The sequence below is a fragment of the Pristis pectinata genome, chromosome 4, assembly GCF_009764475.1.
Source record: "Pristis pectinata isolate sPriPec2 chromosome 4, sPriPec2.1.pri, whole genome shotgun sequence".
In the NCBI taxonomy this organism is placed as follows: domain Eukaryota; kingdom Metazoa; phylum Chordata; class Chondrichthyes; order Rhinopristiformes; family Pristidae; genus Pristis; species Pristis pectinata.
In genome coordinates, this window is record NC_067408.1 from 76,071,151 (window position 1) to 76,094,462 (window position 23,312).

General features: G+C 41.9%; 1 protein-coding gene across 4 annotated transcripts in view; it reads right to left on the reverse strand.

The window, feature by feature from the left end:
- The window catches only part of LOC127569772 (rho guanine nucleotide exchange factor TIAM1-like), a 205,774-nt gene that overhangs the window by 125,622 nt on the left and 56,840 nt on the right, over positions 1-23,312 (reverse strand). Inside the window, exons 2-4 of one of the 4 annotated variants that reach the window (XM_052014644.1) lie at positions 6,120-6,221; positions 3,659-3,810; positions 1,125-2,153 (exon numbers count right to left, since the gene is read on the reverse strand). In XM_052014644.1, coding sequence (XP_051870604.1) covers positions 1,125-2,141 — 1,017 coding nt within the window. In that variant the 5' untranslated portion in view covers positions 2,142-2,153; positions 3,659-3,810; positions 6,120-6,221. The other 3 variants (XM_052014646.1, XM_052014645.1, XM_052014647.1) reach the window with 3 other exon arrangements.

Below are 23,312 nucleotides of genomic sequence, written 5' to 3' on the forward strand. Positions count from 1 at the left end.
CAGAGGGTGGTACATATATGGAATGAGCTGGCACATAGGAAGGGTGGAGGTGGGTACAATTACAACACTTAAAAGACATTTGGACAGGTTCATGGATAGGAAAGGTTCAGAGGGCTATGGGCAAAACATGGGGAAATGGGACTAGCTCATGTAGACAACTTGGTTGGCATGTATAAGCTGGTCCAAAGGGCCTGTTTCCGTACTGTACAACTCTTGTGATTCTAAGGAATGGCATAAGCATTCATTTTGAAAGGCTCAGATTAATCAGAGACAGACATTATGAATTTCTTAAGGGAAGGTCCTATCCGGCCAATTTGTCTGAATTTATTTTGAGATACGAACAAGTAAGGTCAATAATAATAGTGCATTTGATGTAGTCTACATGGATTTTAAACAAAGCTTTTGACAAGGCTGTAAAAAAGCAGGCTGGTCAAAAAAGTAAAAGGTCCCAGGAACCAAAGGCAAATGGTAAATAACATCCAAAATTAACTCAGTATAGAAAGAAAAATGGTTGATATTGTTTGTTTTGTGACCTGTACACTTCTTGAAGATCTTGAAGGAGTTTTCATGATGAGTAACTGCAATCTTTTACAGCCTACAAGCACCATACACATTGATTTTCTCTTTTTTTTAAAACCATCTGCAGTTTATCCGAAAGTTGTGATCAGATCTTTATGTGTACATGAAATAAGCTTCAAATTAGATACACGTGTGCAGGAGCAAGGGGTTATATATTGTTCTGCGCCAGTTGTATTCAATAAATCCATTTTGGTGCCTCTCAGTGCAGGAAATTAACATTTTGGCCAGAAATAATGTTTTGGAACTTTATCAAAACAACAGGTGTTGGTTCCTACAAGCCCATCGTAGCTGTAATCATACTGGTAAATGTTAATTGAATTTTGTCACTTTAAAAAAATGTTTGAGGAAATTTCAAGCCAGTTAACTAATAGATAAAAACAAAATAATTTCCTCAGTTTCAGAGCATTGTTGATTGTAGATCTGATGATGGCCTAACTCCATAACACAATAAGTGTTTACAATGAACTTACTGAATTACCACTTAATAAATTATTTTACTGAATGTAAGGTTTTATTTTATCCTATTTAAAAAAAAAATTAAATACCTGTGTTGTTTTGGATCTTCTGACATGTGTGGTTCTATTCTGGTCATTTTTCTGGCTTAATCGGCCTTTAGAGGCTCCTTCAGAAAGGCAATGAGACTTCCTGCAGGGTAGGGTAGAGGCAGCATATGAAGGGACACTTGCATCTCCTCCAGCAGACCAAGTGACAGTATTTGCATTTTCCATATGCATTGTACCTTGTGAATGAGCCCTCAAATTCCGACAATATGTCACAAATCTATTTTTCCGTGTCTTGTTTGTGTTCACGCCAGCTGTTTTCTGACCATATAGTTCATTCAGAGAGTTGGCACGTTGGCTTCCATTTAATTGTTCCAAATCCATTGAATTACTGTTTATTAATCTATTTCCCTCATATCCCTTTTCATCTGTATTATCCAACAGATCCTCAGTGCTGCTTAACCGATCCTGACTAAGGTCAGACAGGGAGAACTCCATGCTATCCTGTCGCCACATATCAGCAGATTTGGATCGTTTTTTTCTGATATTTGTGCTTTCTAAAACAATTGTTCCGTTTCTAGTAAGGGGAAGTAGATCTCCAACTTTTATTTTGGAACTAGAATCCAACCTTATTTCATCAAAGTTTTGTATTCCCTGGACAATGTGCTTGTCCAAACAAATATCAAGTTCATCCACAGTACTCCTGCGCCTGTCACTGGAAACTGAAGAACCTGTATGGTAAGACACAGGCCTCACACTTTTACCCATCCTAACTACCCAAGAAGGGTGAATAAAGTCTTCTGCCAAAGTATTATGTGTTCCTGGATTATCTGTGTCCAGGTCATCCCTTGCTAGTGATTGTGGGATGCTAGGAGTGCTGCTGGATTTAGTGCTAGTTTCTGAATTTCTGTGTGCAATTCTAACTGCAGAAGCAGGCCTGGCTCTGTGTGAGGTTTTAGCTGGAATACGAAGTGATCGTGACATTTGCCTTCGTGCCAGACTTGCACGCTCATCTCCAGAAAATGCTCGTTCACCATCATTCTGGCTCTCTGAATTTCCCATGTTTTGGTACTTCTAAGGAAACAAAAACAGGTCTTCAGAATTTAAGATAATTATATGTTGTGGAACTATAATAAAAGAAGAAAAAACAATTTATATTGGATTCAAGCAGCTCTAGATCAAAACAAAGTAATGAATGATTATCTTGGCTCAAGATTTTCAAATGTAACTTCCAAGTTTTGTAAGGTTACAAAAAATTAAAAGGAACTAATGTAAAATTGGTTATTGTAGCTGAATTCAAGTTGGAGAACATGTTTTGATCAATATAACTGGGTTCAAATTTGCACTCATCTACCATCGATGCTTGGAAAAGGAGTTGGCTAAGAAGTTGCATAAGTCACTGAGAACTGCCACTATTTTGTCATTTTATTCATCATCTCTTTCTCAATTGTACTGTACCATTCATAAGGATCAATCAACATCATTTTCTATAACATGAGCACCAGTCTAGGTCAAGAGCGAATAAACACCTCTTTATACAATTAGTAGCTGCTATGGCATTCTCAACAAACTTCCAGTACAATCTTCCTTTGTTGTACCTAAATTCAATGCAGAATTAGCCACTCAAAATAAAAAAAATGGTGGATAAAAGAATAGATCTGAGTGGTGCCCCCACGTCTAAGCTCCCTACATTGTTCATATCCTCACTGTGGCACATTTAGAAGCTTGGTAGATCTTGGAGCAAGTTCACCACAGCAGGACTAAGGCATACAATTTTATATTTTTGTCACCAACGTTGCAGAATATTCTCAATGTCAACTTGCTTCTCCACAGATACTGTACGTGAATTGCTGAGTATTTCCAGCATTTTCTATTCTTACTTCATAACAATATTATCCATGTACTTCGTTTTTGAAGAAAGACTTTGTCAAAGAAATTTTTATATTATTTTGCTTATAACAGTGCAAAATGGACAAAGAATGTCTTTTTGAATACCCAATGACAAAATGAACTCTTCTATTGAATTGACGAATCAAACAAAATCATGATATTTGCTGAATGTAAACCAACTTTTGAGCACTTGAGTTCTAATTTACCGCTGAAGAGCAGATAAGTGTGCACAATGTTTTATTGTTAAGGTTGGAAACATAAGCAGCTCAAAAAGGAAACTTTACTGCATTAATCCATAAAACATTAAACAAAAATTAATCAAAAAGAACCAGTATTTCTGTTTAATGTATGATTTTTCTTTGTAATTAATTCCTCTTTGATTTGAATGGAGAATTCAGCATGCAGACTTGAAAATATTGTTTTTAGTAAAAACGTATATTAAATACATCTTGTATCATTAACGATTATGAATTTGCGATTTCAGAGTAAGATTACATTCTCCACAATAACATATCACATTACAGATTAAAGCTATTTCTATGACTTGTTCATATAAAATTTCAGTTTCTAAATTTACCACTATGTGCAATCTCCCATTTTACCTTTTGAAATAATGTGCTTTACACATTCACAGCACAAAGCAGAACAAGCATAGGGAAATATTATACAGCAAGATTATAAAACCATACCTTGAAGATTGACTTTATAATTAAGCAACTTCACCTATAAACTTAGGTGGAGTGTGCAGTAGAGTACACCATTGTAGCAAGGATTCAGTAGCACTTATTTCTTCAGGTATCCTTATGAAATTGCCTTCGATGAGGAATTACAAACTAAAGTCCTACAAATGAATAGTTAGGAAAATGAATACACAGACACAATGTACCACTCAAAAACTCATTGACCAATTCTACCAATAAAGCAGGGTGAGCTGTAAAACACTGATCAAACTGGCATTTCCATTCAGCATCACATTCATAAAAACAACTACTTTGCAGGAATATTGGCCTATTTCTGCTCCTGTGTCTTATGGTCTAATGGTCAAAAATTGAAAGATGGACGCAGACATTAACTGAATAATTAGACAACTAAATTAAATAACTAAACATGTTGAATTTGTGAAAGAGTAATGCAATCTGAAATACAATTGAAAAAAATGCTGCATTTCCCAAGAAACAGAATTCGACACTTGGAAGGGACATAATTTTACATATCATGCAAGGCTTTGAGTTTTACTTGATAAGGAAGAACAAAAGAATGGGCAACCCCGTACATTTAGTACAAATTAAATTTTTTATGTATGCTACTTCCACTTTGTTGAGGAGTTGTTTTTTTTGGCCTGGTTCTGCACACCCTTCAATCTGACCACTTGCACAAATGTAAAGAAAAAGACTGTACTTCCTACAGTACTGCAATATGTACAAATGTGGAAGCCATAAACACAGATCTTAATTGAAGCATGCACACGTCTCTTTGCCTACATGATGTAATAATTGTCAGTTTAATCAAGATTGCAGTTGATGCGTTCTGCATTTGGGTAATTAACAATTAAATCTCAGCCTTACTGAAACCTCCCCTAATTTGATGTGGCAGTGATGATAAATGTTTAAATGATTAGATCTGTAATTGTCTGCAATGACCTATTTCAACCATATAGTCCAAAAACAGCAAAAAGGAAATATTTTCATGATTCATCAAAGACCAAAAACTAAGCTGTTGTAATGAGTGCAGTTGTGGTTTGCTTTGAGAGAGGTCATAGGGAACTGGATTAAGATTAACTAAGGCTGTTCACATTGGACCCCTGCAGTCTGCAAAGAGGTGTCATCTTTAACTAATTAATTTGACCTACTTCAATATTATACTCCCTGATGTGAAAATGTCTGATAATTTCTCTCTTAGATCTCAAAATATTTTTTCTTCCAAGAATTACTCCTGTGAATGCACACTTACTCTCCATGGAATCTGTCTCCACCTCTCACTGCCTTGGTGAAGCAGCCGGCATAATCAAAGACCCCCCCCCACCCGGGTCATTCTCTCTTCTCTCCTCTCCCATCAGGCAGAAGATACATGAGCCTGAGGGCACATACCACAAGGCTCAAGGACAGCTTCTATCCCACAATGATAAGACCATTGAACAGTTCCCTTATACAATGAGATGGACTCTTGACCTCACAATCTACCTTGTTTGACCTTGCACCTTATTGTCCACCTGCAATGCACCTCACTCTATCTGTGACACTTTATTCTGTATTCTGTTATTGTTTTTACCCTGTACTACCTCAATGCACTCTGTACTAACTCAATGTATCTGCACTGTGTAATGAATTGATCTGTACAATTGGTATGCAAGACAAGTTTTTCCACTGTACCTCGGTACAAGTGACAATAATAAACCAATACCAATAAATGTTTGCTTTGGCATGTGTGCACAATGGAGTCCTTTAAACAGAAGTCAGCTTCACAAAACTCATTCATTTATCTCGATCTATATAAATAGGAATTTATTTTTTGGTGATATTACAAGAAACGCATTACATTTTTTTAAGGATCATGCCTTCCTAACTGATACTCAAGCACAACATAGTCTTATAAAAATAATTGTTTGTTTGTTCTAAGTAACAAGAGTTGAAATCAATTGAAGTAGTTTAATTAAACAATGTATTGTCAGCAGCAGACGCATCCAGGGAACTAGGAGGAAAGCATTAATCCATTAGTGGTTAGGTCAGTAATTGAGGGCACAGGAAGCAGAATGCTAAGTCTTTGGAGGAGGAATTGGACAGGCAAGGTGGCTTGGGTGCAGAATGCAACTGAGGTAATTAACACCAGGCATGCTATTATTGGACTGTGTTGTGGGAAAGCTTAAAGGCAGATCACAAGGAAATTCAATGCCTCAAACACTGAAAGGAAAACAGGATGTGGAAACATCAAGTGAATCCATCATTACTGCAGAGATGATAGAGCTGGAAGCAGTAAAAGAAGATACAGGTCCAGATCAGAAAGGGTCCAATTTTGGAACATCATTCTTGCCCTTTCTTTACTTGCTTCTCCTCCCTTTCATTTGGTAATTCTCTCCTATCCCCCTCATTTGCGTACCTTCCAATACCCTTCTCTGTCCTTTCAGTTGCGTATCCCTCCTTTTATCTGTCTTACCCTTTCCCTTTGTCTTGTTTCCTTTCTCCTTTGCCTTTTGCTTATTTTTCTTTCAGTTTCATGTTTCTCTTCACTTTTCACCACAGAGTCAAGCACTCAGCACTGTAAAGGAAAAGGCAATAATGTTTGTCAGCCCGATGGAAAGCACCTGCTATGGACAAGTACGCAATTAAGCTGATCTTTAAGCTGTTAAGAACTTCTCAGGGAAAATAGGAGGATAAGTCAGGATAAACAACTGATCAGATATTCAAGAAGCAATAAAACCAGCAGGCAAGCTGAAGGCCACGGATTGCATGGATTGGCAGGTGCCATATTTTCAGGGAAAATAGGAGGAAAAGCCAGGAAGCCAGGCAAGAATCATTCCAGCAAACTGCACCAAGTTTTTCTCATGTTTAACTAAGCCAGCTAGCAACCAGTTTATAAACCATGCTAGATTGACAAGCCTTCAAATCCAAATGCAATAACAATAACACGTATTAATATAGTACATTTCAGATAGTAAAACATCTCAATGGGCTTCAAAGAACATTTTAAAACAGAAACTGACAAAGGCTAATTATAAGATATCAAGCCAGATGACTAAAAACTTGGTTAAAAATGTGAATTTTAAAGATCAAATAAAAGGAGGAATAACAGTTAAATATGGGCCAGTCCAGTGAGATAATTTCAAAATTTGAGAGATTAAGCATTTGAAAGCATGACTGTCAATGATGGAATATGAAAATTAGGGATACACAAGGGGTCAGAATTCAAGGTGAGAAGGCCCCAGAGTGTTGGAGGGCTGCAGAAAATTACAGTGATAGGGACAAATGAACTCATAGAGGAATTCGAGGACAAGAATGAGAATTTTAAGATCAAGGTGGATCGAGATTAAGAGCCAATTTAGGTCAATGATCATAGACAAACACACACAGTTAAAAATGGTTCTTGGCCAAGAAATCTATAAGTCAGGATTTATGCAAATAGGCAAAGAAAAATCTGTGCTGGAACACGATCAAGCAGCTGAGATACATTCAGGTAACAAAACACATCCGTCCAACACAGGAGGCTAAGCATGATACACAGGCAAGGGTCTGTTTCATTTTCCATTTATTTGGGCACAACATTGCAACTACCATGGGAAGTGAAACACGGAAAAACTTGAGCCTGGAAGGACTTGAAATATGTCAACTTCAATGTTAGGGTGAAACTCAAACGGGAAATGTAGGTCAACCACCTAACTGGAGAATCAACATCAGGACTTAAGCCCTGACAAAATATTCAAAACCTGCAGGTAATGGCGCAAAAAAAACATTTAGTTTAGAGTTTTTTTCCCTTTTTATGGATTTCTTATGTTATTGATGCCAACTTAAAAGTACACTTTCCACCTGAATTAAAGATAAAGATGATATAACTGATTAGTTTCTGCAAATTCTAAGCTTGGGAATTATAGCTTGGTGTGAGGAAAAAGTGGGCAATGTGACTAACTTTGTGTTTCTTCCTTATTCCTCCCAGACTCATTAGTATAAAAAAAAATCCTATCATTTGCTAACTTTTAAAGAATACCCTGAATACCAGGTCAAGGGCATTACTCTCCATATAAAAGAACATCACTGTCTTTCCTCTCCTGTCTGAAAACAGCCATTCATCATTTGTCTCTGCTTCTCTATTCCTTAGCAATTATTGTATTCCTTCTGTCATTGTCCCTGTTATTCATTTTTCAAAATACTGTGAGCTAAATGTCGAATTATTGGAATTTTTGCTATTTTATTAAATATACAGTATGCTCCTTTGCAACAGGTAATTTATACAGAACCAAAACAAGCACCTGCTGAGCCAATATTCTCAAGTTGAAGTGCTTACATCCATTAAAACTAACCTAGTTTTCTCTTGTCCCAAGACAAAGTAATTTTTAAGCTTATTTTTACCATGTCCATCAGAGTCCTTGTGGAATACAAGTTATCTACATCATGCCCTCTACAGTCAAAATAAATCATGTAGAAGACACTAAGTGCATCCCATGTTGACAACAGGAAGCTTTCAGAAATCACTGAATGAATCGAGATACCTACCAGAAAGCCATTATGAAAGATAGAGATCTTTCTCTGCCCCTACCCCTCCATCCCTCTTACACACACACACACACACACACACACACACACACACACACACACACACACACACACACACACACACACACACACACACACACACACACACACACACACTACAATAATATAACTGCTGCCATGCAGCTAAGTACAGGAATACAGAAAGGAAATTGGTCTACACAAAGGTTAAAGCTGTAAACAGTTGGGATTTGAGTACATTATCCAGGGTGATGCATCAGTTCAGCACTAGGGTAGTATAACATTGCCAAAAATGTCATCCTTTCCCCATTACTGCTGTAAGTGTTGGGCTGCTTGACCAAAAAGTAACCGTGACTACTTTTCAAACTCCAAGCAAGTTAGAAATCGAAAATCAGGTGCTAGAAATCTGAAACAAAAAAAAGACAATGCTGGAAGTGCTCAGCGTATCAGGCAATATCTTTAGAAAGAAACAGGTTATCATTTCAGGTTCAAGACCATTCAAGTTGTAGTGTTCTTAAAGTTTGATAAGGCATTATATACATTCAAGTCTGTGTTTCCTATTATTATTAAGAAAATAATGGCCTGCAATATTAAAGTTGACTCAGCACAATAGCAATCGCCATGTTTGAGCATTGACAGAGCCTCAAACTGTGTTTTTTATTCTCTAACCAGATCAAGGTCAGAATAATCTTATTGTGATGGCATAGTTTGTAGCACTCACCATTCGAGCCCCACTCAGCAGCTTGAATGCACATGTAGATGTACACTTAAAGGCAGATCTGTCAGAGTAGTTCATCCAATGACAAACATCTGCTTGAATGAGTAGAATTTTGGATGTTCATAGATAGTTTTCATTTTAAACACAAATCTTCGATAGCTTAAGAATTTAAGAAGTAGGAGCAGGCCACACAGACCTTAACGTTTGCTTCACTATTTGGTGAGATCATGGGTGATCTTATGGTTGGTTCTAATTCCAGTTTCGTGCCTCTGTTGTCCAAATTGCTGAATGCTATTGGACAATTTATCAACTTAAATACTTTGTGAAAACATCTGGTCTATTAACCCCACTTTACATGTATACTGACCTATTATCTCATAATCAAACAATCAAGAACAAATTATGTTCAGCATTTAAACCAGAATATTGTCAGGCCATAAACACCCTATGAGAAGTGGTAATAGAAGCAGAATGGTAAACATATTTTAAGAGAGAAATGGATAAATATTTGAAGAAGAAATATTGAAGAAGGTATAAGGTTAGGGCATTAAATGGGACTGAGTAGGCTGCTCTTTCAGACAACTAGAAGTTACTTTTGACAAAATGGCCTTTTTCTCTGTTATAAAAACACACAAAGAAATGTGGCACAAAAGACATGCTTAAAAAAAAGTTGGATTGAATAACAAGCTTAGCAATAGAATTCTTTGAGGTTTGACTTCAAGGCAGTTGAGGAAGTTTGAATGTTAATCACACTGTGTGTGTTACGGATCCCAAATATTTCATACTTTTATGATGATCTTCAAATGAACTTTCACAATAATTGTAATAACTAGGATGTGTAATCTCTTTGAGGAATGATAATAATAAAGACACAATGTAATTTATTTTACTCATGGTAGTGCAGCAGTTAGCATAACGCTATTACAGCGCCAGCAACCCAGGTTCAATTCCGGGTGCTGTCTGTAAGGAGTTTGTATGTTCTCCCCGTGACTGCATGGGTTTCCTCCCACATTCCAAAGATGTACGGGTTAGGAAGCTGTGAGCATGCTATTTTGGCGCCGGAAGCGTGGCAACATTTGTGGGCTTCCCCCAGAACATTCTACGCAAAGATGCATTTCACTGTGTGTTTCAATGTACGTGTGACTAATAAAGAAATCTATCTATAAAATGCCTGTAAATGGAGTACAAATTCATATGTTTTTAAATATGTCTTTTAACATAAAAATACACATAAAGCACTTAGCAATGAGTACTGAATTGCTTCACCTTTGTGGAAGGAGAAAGAGAATGAAAACTTATATAGCATCAGCAATAAATAAGTCTTGTACCAAACATTTCCGTAGCATCTTAAAAAGTGTTAAACCATCACGCATAATCAGAAACAGAATGCCTCTGACTTACCATAAACCTTAAATTGTAAATCACCATTTTGAATGGCTTTGAAAGACCTGTATTTTCTTTTTTAAGATTTTTTTTCCATTTCCATTTCCCTTTAGAAGTGTAATCAGTATTGTAAAGTAGAAAATGAAGCAGTTGATTTGCACCTACAAACCACCATGTGATAATGACCAGATAATCTGTTTTAGTTTTATTGAGCGAGGAATAAATATTGCTCAAGACATGACAAAAAACTACCCTACTCATCTTCAAAACAGCACCAAGGGATCTTTTATGTAGATTTAAGGGAGCAGATGAGGCAAGAGTTTAAGATCTTAAAAATTATAACTCCCAAAAATTGTAACTTCAGAAAGGAGCCACGTAAAGCAATATTGTTTAAGAAAAGCCAATTTCTAAACAAACCTGTAATTAAAATTTATGAACACAATGGGTTATATTAAAGGCTGAAACTTTGTACCATATTGCAAGGCTTGCAAGTCATTTAATTATGTGCACCAAGATATTTTAATTTATTTTACTATTTTTAGTGCTCTTTGAAAGGTAAAATACTTTGAACAGTGTGTTCTATTGCAACTCAAAATGCAGGGTTGAAGACACAAATATTTGGCAGTACATTATACATCAAGAAACAGTGATGAAGGGCAGGAAATGTTGCTGTATTTAATTGTATTACTGGGAGTAGCATAAAGTTGCAAAGTGTGATCTACGGCAGCCATATCAACCGAAATTATTAGTATGGTGGCAATAGCTTTTGCAAATGTTTATATGTTACAGTTGTTTACACAGAATATAGAAAAGTACAGGCGACTCCTGCATTTTGGGGGAGTTGCATTCCCAGAAAACTGTCCGTATCGTGATTTTCCCTAACATGAAGCCACATCGTCTGTGCATGCTTTAAGAAATGAGAGATGAAAAAAAAATAAAAATTGACAAAAAAATTCTGTGAGAGCAAATTTTTATTCCGTATCTCAGATTTTTTGGTGGTGATTTATAAATTCCATAGGGATGAATTTCTGTTATCCGTAACGTGGGGGTCACCTGTACAGCAAAGATGTCTGCGCCAACCATGAAGCCAAATTAAACTAATTGCCTCTGCCTGCACATAACCTCCATTCCCTGCCTGCTTATGTGTGAACAACAATGTTCAGTGAAAATGAGGATGAGGCTGTGAGGTAATTGGTGCCAGAAACAGCTGCGACACAACTGTACTGCTGAACTGCTAAACTGCTACTTCTCTCTTCAGCCAGCGTTTTGCTTAGAAAAAAAACTTTCATTGTGTCATGGAACCAGGGAAATTTGGTCTCATTCTGAAGTGCTTTGATAAAATGTGAAAGAATATTTCACCATTTTTTCTCAACCAATTTCTCCTTTGCAGTTCTAACCATCAAAGTCCTGGGGAAGTTAATAGCTAGCAATCAGGATCAGGAACTGTGAGCAGGGGCTAAGAGACAATTTGTAATCCTATTGATGTCACCTACCAGGATCCATGGTACCTTACCAGTCCCTGAAGTTCATTTCATAAACTCACTGAGACATCAATATCAGACAATTTAAAATGCAAACTATTTGTTAAATCATTCTGTATTTTCACAAAAATGTGCCACCAATTAGCAGACGTCTCCAGCTCTGATTTCAGACATTTTGTTTACCAAGTAAATGCATTAAAATCAGCAAACACTAAGTTCACCAGCAGTAAATTTTACCCAGCAAACATCTCCTTCTCTGGTCACAAGAAATGTGCTGTCATTACCGTTTATTTTTGAACAAGCTTTCCTGTATGAACTGCAGAATATTTTAAAACATACTTAACAGAAACCATGCAGCTGGGAAGTGATTCAGCCAAGGTTCAAATACTCACATTGGCATCAGTCAACAAACATTTTAGGAGTAATTATTGTATGTTATCTCTAAATTTAGGACACATCATTTTTCTTTCCCAATACCTGGTGCTGTACAAAGAAACATTCTCCTATTAAAGAGCTTTTCATACTCACGTTTGCAAAATTATTTCACCATGCCTCAGCAAGTTAGACTCAACTATCTATCAATCAGAATATCCAAGGTCTGAAGACAGGTCTGCATTGAATTAAATGATCAAGCTGAGGCAGCTAACTGTGACATTGACACATTGTGATTCTCAAAAAGGCTTGATTTGTTAATTTATATTCAGTGATTTCTTTTAATTGCTAAAGACTATCATCAGGGAATGTTGATTTTTGTTTTTTCACTTTTGATATATTGTAGCGATGGGCTACGCACTGAGCTAGAAATAACGACACGCAGTTGGTAGGTTGCACTCGAGACTGGTTTATGCGAACCTCGCCGCGCTGGCTTTTAAACAGTTAAGTTCCCGCCCTCTCCGGGCGGCGATGACATCACAGGTGCACCACCAGAACCTCTTCCTGCGCGCGGGCTTTCTCCCCTCACTGGTGGAGAAGAAGGCCCAGCGCCATTTTGTGGCTGGCCTCTCTGCCTACGTGCGCGCTGTTTTCAGAGCCGGTTCGCCTGCGTGGAAGGTGGGTCGCCACATAACCCCCCCCAGAACTGGCAATACACCCCCCCCCCCGCCCCCCCAAAGTCCACAGACTGGATCAGTCGCTGTTTGGGCGGCCTGCCTCTGCACCACGGGGCCTGAACCTCAACCGGCTGCGCTGAGTCCACATGGGCCGGTTTGAGCCAGTCCACTGTGAAAACCTCCTCTTTCCCCCCAATGTCTAGAACGAACGTGGACCCGTTGTTCCTGAGCACCTTGAACGGCCCCTCGTACGGCCGCTGTAGCGGTGTCCGGTGTGCACCCCTCCATACAAATACAAACTTACTACAGCTCTGCAGGTCTTTGGGTACGCAGGTCGGGATCTGTCCGTACTGTGAAGTCAGTACGGGGGCCAGGTTGCCGAGCCTCTCATATAGTATGTCCAGGACTGCCGCAGGTTCTTCCTCTTGCCCCCTTGGGGCTGGTATGAACTCCCCTGGGACGACCAGGGGTGCGCCGTACACCAGCTCGGCCGATGAGGTGTGCAGGTCCTCTTTGGGTGCTGTGCGGATTCCAAGCAGGACCCAGGGGAGCTCATCCACCCAGTCAGGCCCTTTCAGGCGGGCCATGAGAGCCGACTTCAAGTGATGGTGGAAACGTTCCACTAGTCCATTTCACTGTGGGTGGTAGGCAGTTGTGTGGTGTAACCATGCTCCCAACAGGCTGGCCACAGCTGACCACAGGCTGGAGGTGAACTGGGCGCCTCTGTCGGAAGTAATGTGGGCTGGTACCCCGAAGCATGCTACCCAGGTTGCAATCAGTGCTCGGGCGCAGGAATTGGCAGTGGTGTCAGTGAACGGAGCGGCCTCTGGTCATCTCGTGAACCGGTCTACCATAGTTAGGAGGAACTGCGCTCCCCTCGACACTGGCAGGGGCCCCACGATATCCACATTAATGTGGTCGAACCTCCGGCGGGTGGGTTCAAACTGCTGCGGCGGGGCTTTGGTGTGCCACTGCACCTTGGCCGCTTGACACTGTGCGCACATTTTGGCCCATTCACTGACCTGTTTGTGAAGGCTGTGCCACACGAACCTGCTGGAGACCATCCGGATGGTTGTCCTGATAGATGGGTACGCCAAGCTGTGTATGGAGTCAAAAACTCACCATGGCCAGGCTGCCGGGGTGATGGGGTGAGGTTGGCTGGTAGCCACGTCGCACAGGAGGATCCTCCCACCTGGGCCTACCAGGAAGTCTTGCAGCTGCAAACCCGAGACCGTGGTCCTGTAGCTGGGCAACTCGTCGTCTGCCTGCTGCGCCTCCGCCAGTGCTACATAGTCCACCCCCTGGGACAGGGCCTGGATAGCTGGCCTGGAGAGTGCGTCCGCCTCGATGTTGTCCTTTCCTGAGACACGCTGGATGTCCGTCGTGTACTCGGAGATGTAGGACAGATGTCGCTGCTGGCGGGCCGACCAGGGATCGGACACCTTTGTGAACACGAAGTCAACGGTTTGTGGTCCATGAACACGGTGAAAGACCTACCCTCTAAGAAGTACCTGAAATGTCGGATTGCCAGATATAGCGCCAGCAGCTCCTGGTCGAAGGCGCTGTACTTGAGTTCAGGTTGCCTCAAGTGCCTGCTGAAGAATGCCAGGGGTTGCCAGCGCCTCTTGATGAGTTGCTCCAGCACCCCACCAACTGCCGCGTTTGATGCGTCCACTGTAAGGGCAGTTGGAACATCCGTTCTGGGGTGCACCAGCATCGCGGTGTCTGCCAAGGCTTCCTTGGCTTGAATGAAAGTGGCCGCGGCCTCTTCGTCCCAAATAATGTCCTTGCCTTTACCCAACATCAGGGTGAACAAAGCGTGCATGACACGGGCTGCTGAGGGGAGGAAATGGTGGTAGAAGTTGACCATACCCACGAACTCCTGCAAGCCTTTGACTGTGTTGGGCTGGGCAAAGTGGCGGATCGCATCTACCTTGGCGGGCAGGGGTGTTGGTAATCCTGTGGCCCAGGAAGTCGATGGTGTCGAGTCCGAACTGGCATTTGGCCAGGTTGATTGTGAGGCCAAAATCACTCAGGCGGGAGCAGAGCTGGCAGAGGTGGGACAGATGCTCCTGACGATTTCTGCTGGCTATGAGGATGTCGTCCAAATAGATGAATGCGAAGTCCAGGTCGCGTCCCACTGCATCCATTAGCCGCTGGAACATCTGTGCGGCATTTTTCAGGCCGGACGGCATTCAGAGGAACTCGAACAGGCCGAACGGGATAATGAGTGCTGTCTTGGGGATGTCTTCAGGGTGTACCGGGATTTGATGGTATCCCCGGACGAGGTCCACCTTGGAAAAGACGCTTGCCCCGTGCAGGTTTGCTGCAAAGTCGTGTATGTGCGGCATGGGGTAGCGGTCTGGGGTTGTAGCCTCGTTCAGTCAATAGTAGTCGCTGCATGGTCTCCAGCCCCCGGCTGCTTTGGGCACCATGTGCAGGGGGAGGCCCATGGGCTGTCTGACCTCCGTACAATCCCCAATTCCTCCATCCTCCTGAACTCCTCCTTCGCCAGGCGGAGCTTGTCCGGGGGAAGCCATCGTGCGCGGGCGTGGAGTGGTGGTCCCTTGGTTGGAATGTGGTGCTGTATTCCATGTCTGGGGATGGCTGCCATGAACTGTGGTGCCAGAACCGATGGGAAGTCCGCCAGGATTCTGGTGAATTCATTGTCCGACAGCGTGATGGAGTCCAGGTGTGGGGCCGGCAACTTGGCTTCACCCAAGGAGAACATCTGGAAAGTCTTGGCATGGACCAGCCTTTTCCCATGAAAGTTGACCAGTAGGCTGTGAGCTCGCAAGAAGTCTGCCTCCAGGAGTGGTTGAGCCACGGCGGCCAGTGTGAAGTCCCAGGTGAACCGGCTGGCGCCGAACTGCAACTGCACTGTGCGGATGCCGTAGGTTCGTATCGTGCTACCGTTTGCAGCCTTCAGGATGGGTCCTGGATCCCTGTTGCGGGTGTCGTACCCCGTCGGGGGTAAGACGCTGATTTCTGCTCCGGTGTTGACCAAGAAGCAGCATCCCGACTGTTTGTCCCAGACGTACAAGACGCTGTCCTTGTGGCCATCCGCCGTAGCCATTAGCGGCAGCTGACCTTGGCGTTTCCCAGGAAACTCACAGGGCGGGCAACACCGGCGGGCTTCTGTGCCCCACCGCTGGTGGTAGAAACACCACTGTGCATTGGCCTCCTCACTCCTGCCCCTGGGTTGTGTGCGCTCTGTTGCCGGGCCTGGTCTGTCCTGCCGTTGGGCACGTGGCTTGGTAATCTGTCCGACAGACTGCCCGCTTTCCTTCTTGGCTTTCCACAGCATGTCTCTCCGGGCCGCCACCTTCCGGGGGTCACTGAAATCTGCGTCAGCCAGTAGCAGATGTATGTCCTCGGGCAGTTGCTCTAGGAACGCGTGCTTGAACATGAGGCAGGGCTTGTGTCCGTCAGCCAGGGCCAGCATCTCGTTCATTAATGCTGATGGCGGCCTGTCTCCCAAACCGTCGAGGTGCAGCAAGCGGGCACCTCGCTCCCGCCGTGAGAGGCCGAAGGTCCTTATGAGCAGTGCTTTGAATGCTGCATATTTGCCTTCCTCCGGGGGTGACTGTATGAAATCCTCAACCTGGGCGGCTGTCTCCTGGTCAAGGGAGCTCACCAGGTAATAGTAACGCATGGAATCAGAAGATATCTGCCAAATCTGGAACTGGGCCTCTGCTTGGTCAAACCACAAGCATGGTCACAGCGTCCAGAAGGGTGGCAGTTTTAGCGAAACTGCGTGAACGGATGAAGAGTTGATCATCTTTGGTCCAAATCCCATTTGGACTGTCGGGGTCACCAATGTAGCGATGGGCTACGCACTGAGCTAGAAGTAACGACACGCAGTTGGTAGGTTGCACTTGAGACTGGTTTATTGCGAACCTCGCCGCGCTGGCTTTTAAACAATTAAGTTCCCGCCCTCTCCAGGCAGCGACAACGTCAGAGGTGCGCCACCAGAACCTCTTCTCGCGCGCGGGCTTTCTCCCCTCACTGGTGGAGAAGAAGGCCCAGCGCCATTTTGTGGCTGGCCTCTCTGCCGACGCATGCACCGTTTTCGGAGCCGGTTCGCCTGCGTGGAAGGTGGATTGCCACAATATAATGTATACAAAAGAAAAAAGGGACATATTCCATATGTCCAATATAAATTGTGAATATCCAAGATATTCAGAATATGCATTTTTTTTCTGGTTCCAATCTGTTGGGGGGTCCCAAATGGACACACTTCTAAAGAACAAAAGAACTTGAAACTGAAAGAATAGGCCAAATGATCCCTTAAGTTTGCTCTGTACATTAAGATCATAGCCTCAAATCGATGTTCAAAGGGCTTCACTCAGTAAAATACTGTTGGTATTGCAGTCACTAATACAATACAGAAAAATACAACAGGCAACTTATAATCAAAGCCCCACCGATAGCAAGGTGATAATGATTAGGTCATCCATTTTTGCTGGTGTTAGTTGAGGGGGTGGGACATGAATTATTAGACATAGAACCCTCCATATCTACCAGAATGGGCAAATTAATGTAAACACACATTTAAAGCCATCACCTCCAATAACACAGCACTTCCCTCAGTACTACACTGAAATGCCAGCATACATTTTATGTTCTGAAGCTGGGATCTGTTGCCACTAAGTTCTGACTCAATGGTGAGCACATTATAACTGATCCAAGGACAAGACTAAAAGATTAAATTTAATAGCAGCAATTATAAAAGGTACTAAAGAGGTGAAAAAAACCAATGAAATAGTACTAAAATAGCTAAGGATCAAGTCGAGAGAGATCTGGGAGTTTCTGGCATATTCAATAATCAACACGTGTAATCACGATTAAACAAGAGGGAGAAAAAAAATCAGTCCATTGAGGGTAATTCAGTGAAAGGCCACAAAGCCAAATGTTAGCATTGGAGAACTGAGCTATAAAGGGAGACTGGACAAAATCTGAGGTTTGAAAATGAACCCCACAGTGCTCATTTTCTGCAGGGTTATTAGAGCAGCAAGGACCAACTTTGCAAGACTATGCATCATTCCCTAAAGACATCAAATCCCTTACGACGTTTCAGACATTTTCAGATAATCCTAGAAAATTATTTCCAACTAACCTCAAGATACAATCAGAGGACAAAGCTGAAAACTAGAGAAAAAATTAATATAGAATTAATGCCAGCAATTTCCTTACACACACAATTTTTTTAAAAAAATCATTTTTCAGGACCAAGGTGTTTTCAGGGCCAGAGTTTGTTGCCCATTCTTAACAGTACTTGCAAAGCTGGTGGTGAGCCGTCTTCTTAAATCATGGTTGAAGATACTCCCGCAATGTTATTGGGTAGGTGAGGAAGTAAAGGGTTAAGAAATTGTGACCGTACATATAACTGGCACGCAAGCCCCGACTCAAGACCAGGTGGACCAGGTGACGATTATTGTGTCTGGAACTTGATTGTAAACCAATTATACTAAACAATAAGTGTGAGTTTTCTCCTAAACAATGAGTGTGAAGTTTGTCCTAAACAATGAGTGTGATGGTTGTCTTTGTATCTTAGGCTCCCTAATTGAAATCGGTGTAGTCGCACTGTTTAAGTGTGTGACAAGGACTGTATAAATTACTGTCTGCCCCTCAGTATTGTGGAGACCTCCAATAAAGACTCTGCATGAGAGTCAGAGGAGAATTCTCCCCGGCAATATACTGCTTATAAATGCGTTTTAACAGAATTAATCCACGGCACTGTGTGATTTAGCAGCAGGCAGGAGTGGGAACTTAAAATTGGGATAACATAGGGAGATCCAGGATTTAGACCCTGTGAAAATGAAGGAATTGCACTGTATTTCCACATCAGGATGGTGTGCAGCTTGGAGAGGACTGTGCAGTTGGTGATATTCCCAAAACCCTGAAGTTCATGGTAGCGAACGAAGGCAGACAATTAAGGGGAAGATACTCCATAGATCCTCTAAGTTCATGTGTTGCAGTTAACGTTGCTTCCTGTATTTCTTGTGGAGTTGTTGTGCTGTACATGTTTAAATTAATTTTTTTTTAAATTTTATTTACAGCGTGGTAACAGGCCCTTCCGGCCCAACGAGTCCATGCCGCCCATTTTAAACCCAAATTAACCTACCCGTACGTCTTTGCAATGTGGGAGGAAACCGGAGCACCCGGAGGAAACCCACGCAGACACGGGAGAACGTACAAACTCCTTACAGACAGTGACGGGAATTGAACCCCGATCGCTGGCGCTAACCTCAAGATGGATGGAATCCATAGCGCAGTTCAGGGACCAGGTCTTTAGCCACTGGAAGGAAACAATTTTGGAGGATACTGGTGATGACCTTTCCTGTGGCACACAGCAGCGAGACCACTCTGTAGTAACAGTGATCCCAATTGTTTCTTTTTTTGAAGGTGGTGACAATTATAGCATCTCTGAGGTCCTGCAGTATGTTTGCTTCCTCCCAAACATGGGAGATGAGATTGTGAATTTGTGACTGAGATTCCTCTCCACTAAACTTTGGAACTTTAGCAGGAAAACAATTGGCTCCCAATGCCTGTTGTTTATCAATTGGTATAGCATTTTCAACTTCTTGTCGGTCGAGACTAGCAACAAGACTGGACTGGATATTTTCTGTGGAATGGAGTTCTTGGCTCTCAGATTTTGGACTGCAGTTGGCCTTGATAACGCTGAAGAATCCATGCAGGCAATAGCTATTAATGAGAGTTACTATACCTCCTGTGCTCCTTTCACCCACCATCTGGATCTTTAGGTCACAAGTTTTCTGTTGGATCTCAGTCTTCAGGTGCCTGTGGAGCTGTTTCTTTTCATTTGAGGAGCAGTGGAGCTTCCAAACAATAATTGACCAGTTGTAGGGTTTCAACCCAAAATGTTAACCATCCCTTTGCCTCCATGGGTGCTGCTTGACCCACTAAGTTCATCCAGCAGTTTGTTTCCCACTCTGATTCCAGCATCTGAAGTCTCTTGTGCCTCCAACCCAATAACACCTTGACCCTGCAGTTAATTAGCTCCTTGGATCTCTTAGTCATCCTCATCAAACCATTCCAAGTGCCATCCGGTACAAAACAAAGAGCCTTTTCATAAGTGTTGGTAATAGTGGACTTCAGGGCAGTTCAGATGCTTTGAATATTTTGTGGTTCTTTTCAATTGGGAATTGTCAGATTGTCCGTGAGGCATTATCCGAGAAGAGTGGTCTTTAGTGGCTACTTGAAACCTACAACATTGATGTTCTTGCATCAACATTTCTGTTGCCACAAAACAAAGTTGCTCTACAACCTGTCTCTGCTGTACAACACCATCTGACAATAAAGATTTATGATCAGACACTGGAAAATATGAACCATTTCCCAAATCTCAGAGCCATCTCTCAGCAATGGCAGACATCGGTGATGACATTCATCATCACCCTCTGTGCACTGGCACAGCCTTTGGCTATCTGAGGAGAAGATTGTTTGAAGATCAGGACTACAAATGTGGCACAGAGCTACTGAGCAGCAATGATCCCCAAGCTCCTGGACTCTTCTGAGAGCAGTGGAGAGGTATCATCAATGTGTTACCATAAAATCCTCCAAATCTGCTGGTAGGATAAGCAAACCAATGCCATTGCTCTTCCCAACCTAATGTTCCCAGCACTGAGGTCCCAATAAGAGATTGTCACAGTCAGAGGTTACCAGATGAATAGATGAAAAGATTTAAGTGTGTTCTCAAATCCTCTGTGCAAAATTGTGACATTCCCATTCACTTATGGGAATCCCTGGCCCATGACCACTCAAAATGGAGGAGGAGCATCCAGGATTGAGTATCCTGGGTCCACAGATTGGGAGCATAGAAGACCCCAGCATACAAAGCAGACAAAGGGCACAACCTCCCAAAATACCTGCGGCCTGCCCGTCAAGCATCTTCTGAGCAACCTGGCCTCATCAGCACCTTAAAACTGGAGTGAATCAAGGCATCCTTGATCCCTAGGGACTGCCTAAGAAGGTAGATGGTGGAAAGGCTTTGGGATATCAGGAGGCAAATCACTCACTGAAGGATACCCAGCCTCTGAATTGCTCGACGTTAAATCCAGTTGCATTTCTGTTCAATGGTGACCCCAGGATGCTGATGGTGAGGGATTCAGTATTGATAATGCCAATATTAGTGATAGGTGGTTAGACACTATCTCCTTGGAGATAGTCGTTGCTGGTGCTTTTGTGCTACGAATGCTATTTGCCATTTATCAGTCTAGGTCTAACTGCATGTGGGCATGAACTGCTTCATTGGGTGAGAAGTTGCAAACAGAAGTAAGCATTCTATAATCATCAGTAAACAGCCTGACAACCGAACTTACGATGAACAGAAAGACATTGATGAAGCATCTGAAGATGTTTCAGCCAAGAACAGCCTGAGAATTCCTGCAGTGATTTCCAGAGGCTGAAATGATTGGGTTATTTCCCTTTGATGTCACTGACTCCAGTTTTACCAGAGTTCTTTGATGCCCAAATGGGTCAAATGCTGCCTTGATTTCAAGGGTCATACCTCACCTGAATTTAGCACTTCAGTCTTTGTTTGCACTGAGTCTATGATGACGTCAAGAGCCCGGTGGTGCTAGTGAAACCCAAATTGGGCAGTGTAAGTGAGTAAGTATTGCTTGATGACGCTGTTGACAAATAGGCTGATTGGTCAGTAATTAATTGATTGGATGTCTTTTTTTTTGTGAACAGGCCTTACTGGGCAATTTTCCACACAGGATTGGTATCAGTTTGCGATCTTACTGGAACTTGGCTAGAGGCACAACTAATTCTGGAAGGCTGGCTTTCAATGCTCTACTTGGAATGTTGAATGGTCCTGTAGCTTTTGCTGTCTCCAGTGCTCTTAGCTATTTCCTGATTACACACAGAGTGAATTAAGTGGTCTAAAGACTGACTTCTGTGATGATAGGGATTTCAGGAGGCAGCGAGATAGATAATCTATTAGGTATTTCTGGTTGAACATAGTTGGAAATGCTTCAACCTAATACATAGCATTCACACACTGGACCCTGTCTTCATTGAAGCTTGGGATATTCTTGGAGTATTTTCCTCCTGTTAGTTGTTCAGTTGTCCACCTTCATTCATTGCTAGATGTAGCTTTGATCTAATAGCTCAGTAATTTGGAATAGAGTCCCAGAGAATGGGGAGGATGTAAATTTATCATCTCAAAACAGTAGGATGTTGGAGTGGAAGACTTCATGATCAACTGAGGCAGATTAATTAAAATGACCCTTCCTCATCCTTAATTATCTTGATAGCAAGATCTATTTTGGTGATATATTTCTCAATGTAAGCTCAAATGATATCAAATGTTTTAAAATTAAGCAATGCCTTACAATAGAAAGTTGATTATTTTTAAATATCAACTGAATTCTATGCTTCTGAGCCAAAACATCAACCACCCCTTTGTTTCCACAGATATTGCTTAACCTGTTGAGTTCTTCCAGCAGTTTGTTTTTTGCTCCTGGTTCCATCATCTGCCATCTTCTCTCTGAATTCTAAGCTAAAACTTGTTTTAATTCATTTCACAAAAATAAATGAATCAAAATGTTATAAATGTAATAGAGCACAGAAACAGGCACTTTGGCCCAATTGATCCATGCCGACCAAGATGTCCATCTAAGCTAGTCTCATTTGCCTGCCCGTGTCTCTTAAATGTTGTTATTGTACCTGCCTCAACCTCTCCCTCTGGCAACTCATTCCATATACGCACCACCCTCTGCATGAAGAAGTTGACCCTTGGGACTCTTTTAAATCTTTCCCCTCTCACCTTAAACCTATGTCCTCTAGTTTTCGATTCCCTTTACCTGGGAAAGAGAATGTGTGCATTCGCCTTATCCTTGCCCCTCATGATCTTATACACATCTGTAAGGTTACCCATCAGTCCTACCGAGACTAAACCTTTTCCTATAACTCAAGCCCTCAAGTCCTGGCAATATTCTTGTATATCTTCTTTGCAATCTTTCCGGTTAACGACAATTTTCGGATAACAGGGTAAACAAAATAGTACACAATACTCCAGGTGCAGCCTCACCAACATCTTGTACAACTGCAACATAACGTCCTATCTCCTATACTCCATACTGATGAAGGCCAGCAAGCCAAATGCCTTACTCACCTCCCTGTCTACCTGAGGCGCCACTTTCAGGGAACTACGTACTTGTATTCTCCAGGGCCCTACCATTCACTGTGAAAGTCCTACCCTGGTTTGACCGGCCAAAATGTAATTCCTCGCACTTATTTGAATTGAATGCCATTTGCCATTCCTCCACTAGTTAAATATTAACAAGTATTAACTAAAATAATTGTAGTGGTTCAATAAAATGTGATTTGTATAAGTAAAATTTTATGATAAGAACATTCAATTCTAAATCTGATTAAAATGCATGTTTAAACACATCGAAACAGTTCAAGTACAAAAGAGCAAGTAAACATAAACAAAAATATGTTTTTAACTTAAGTATGTA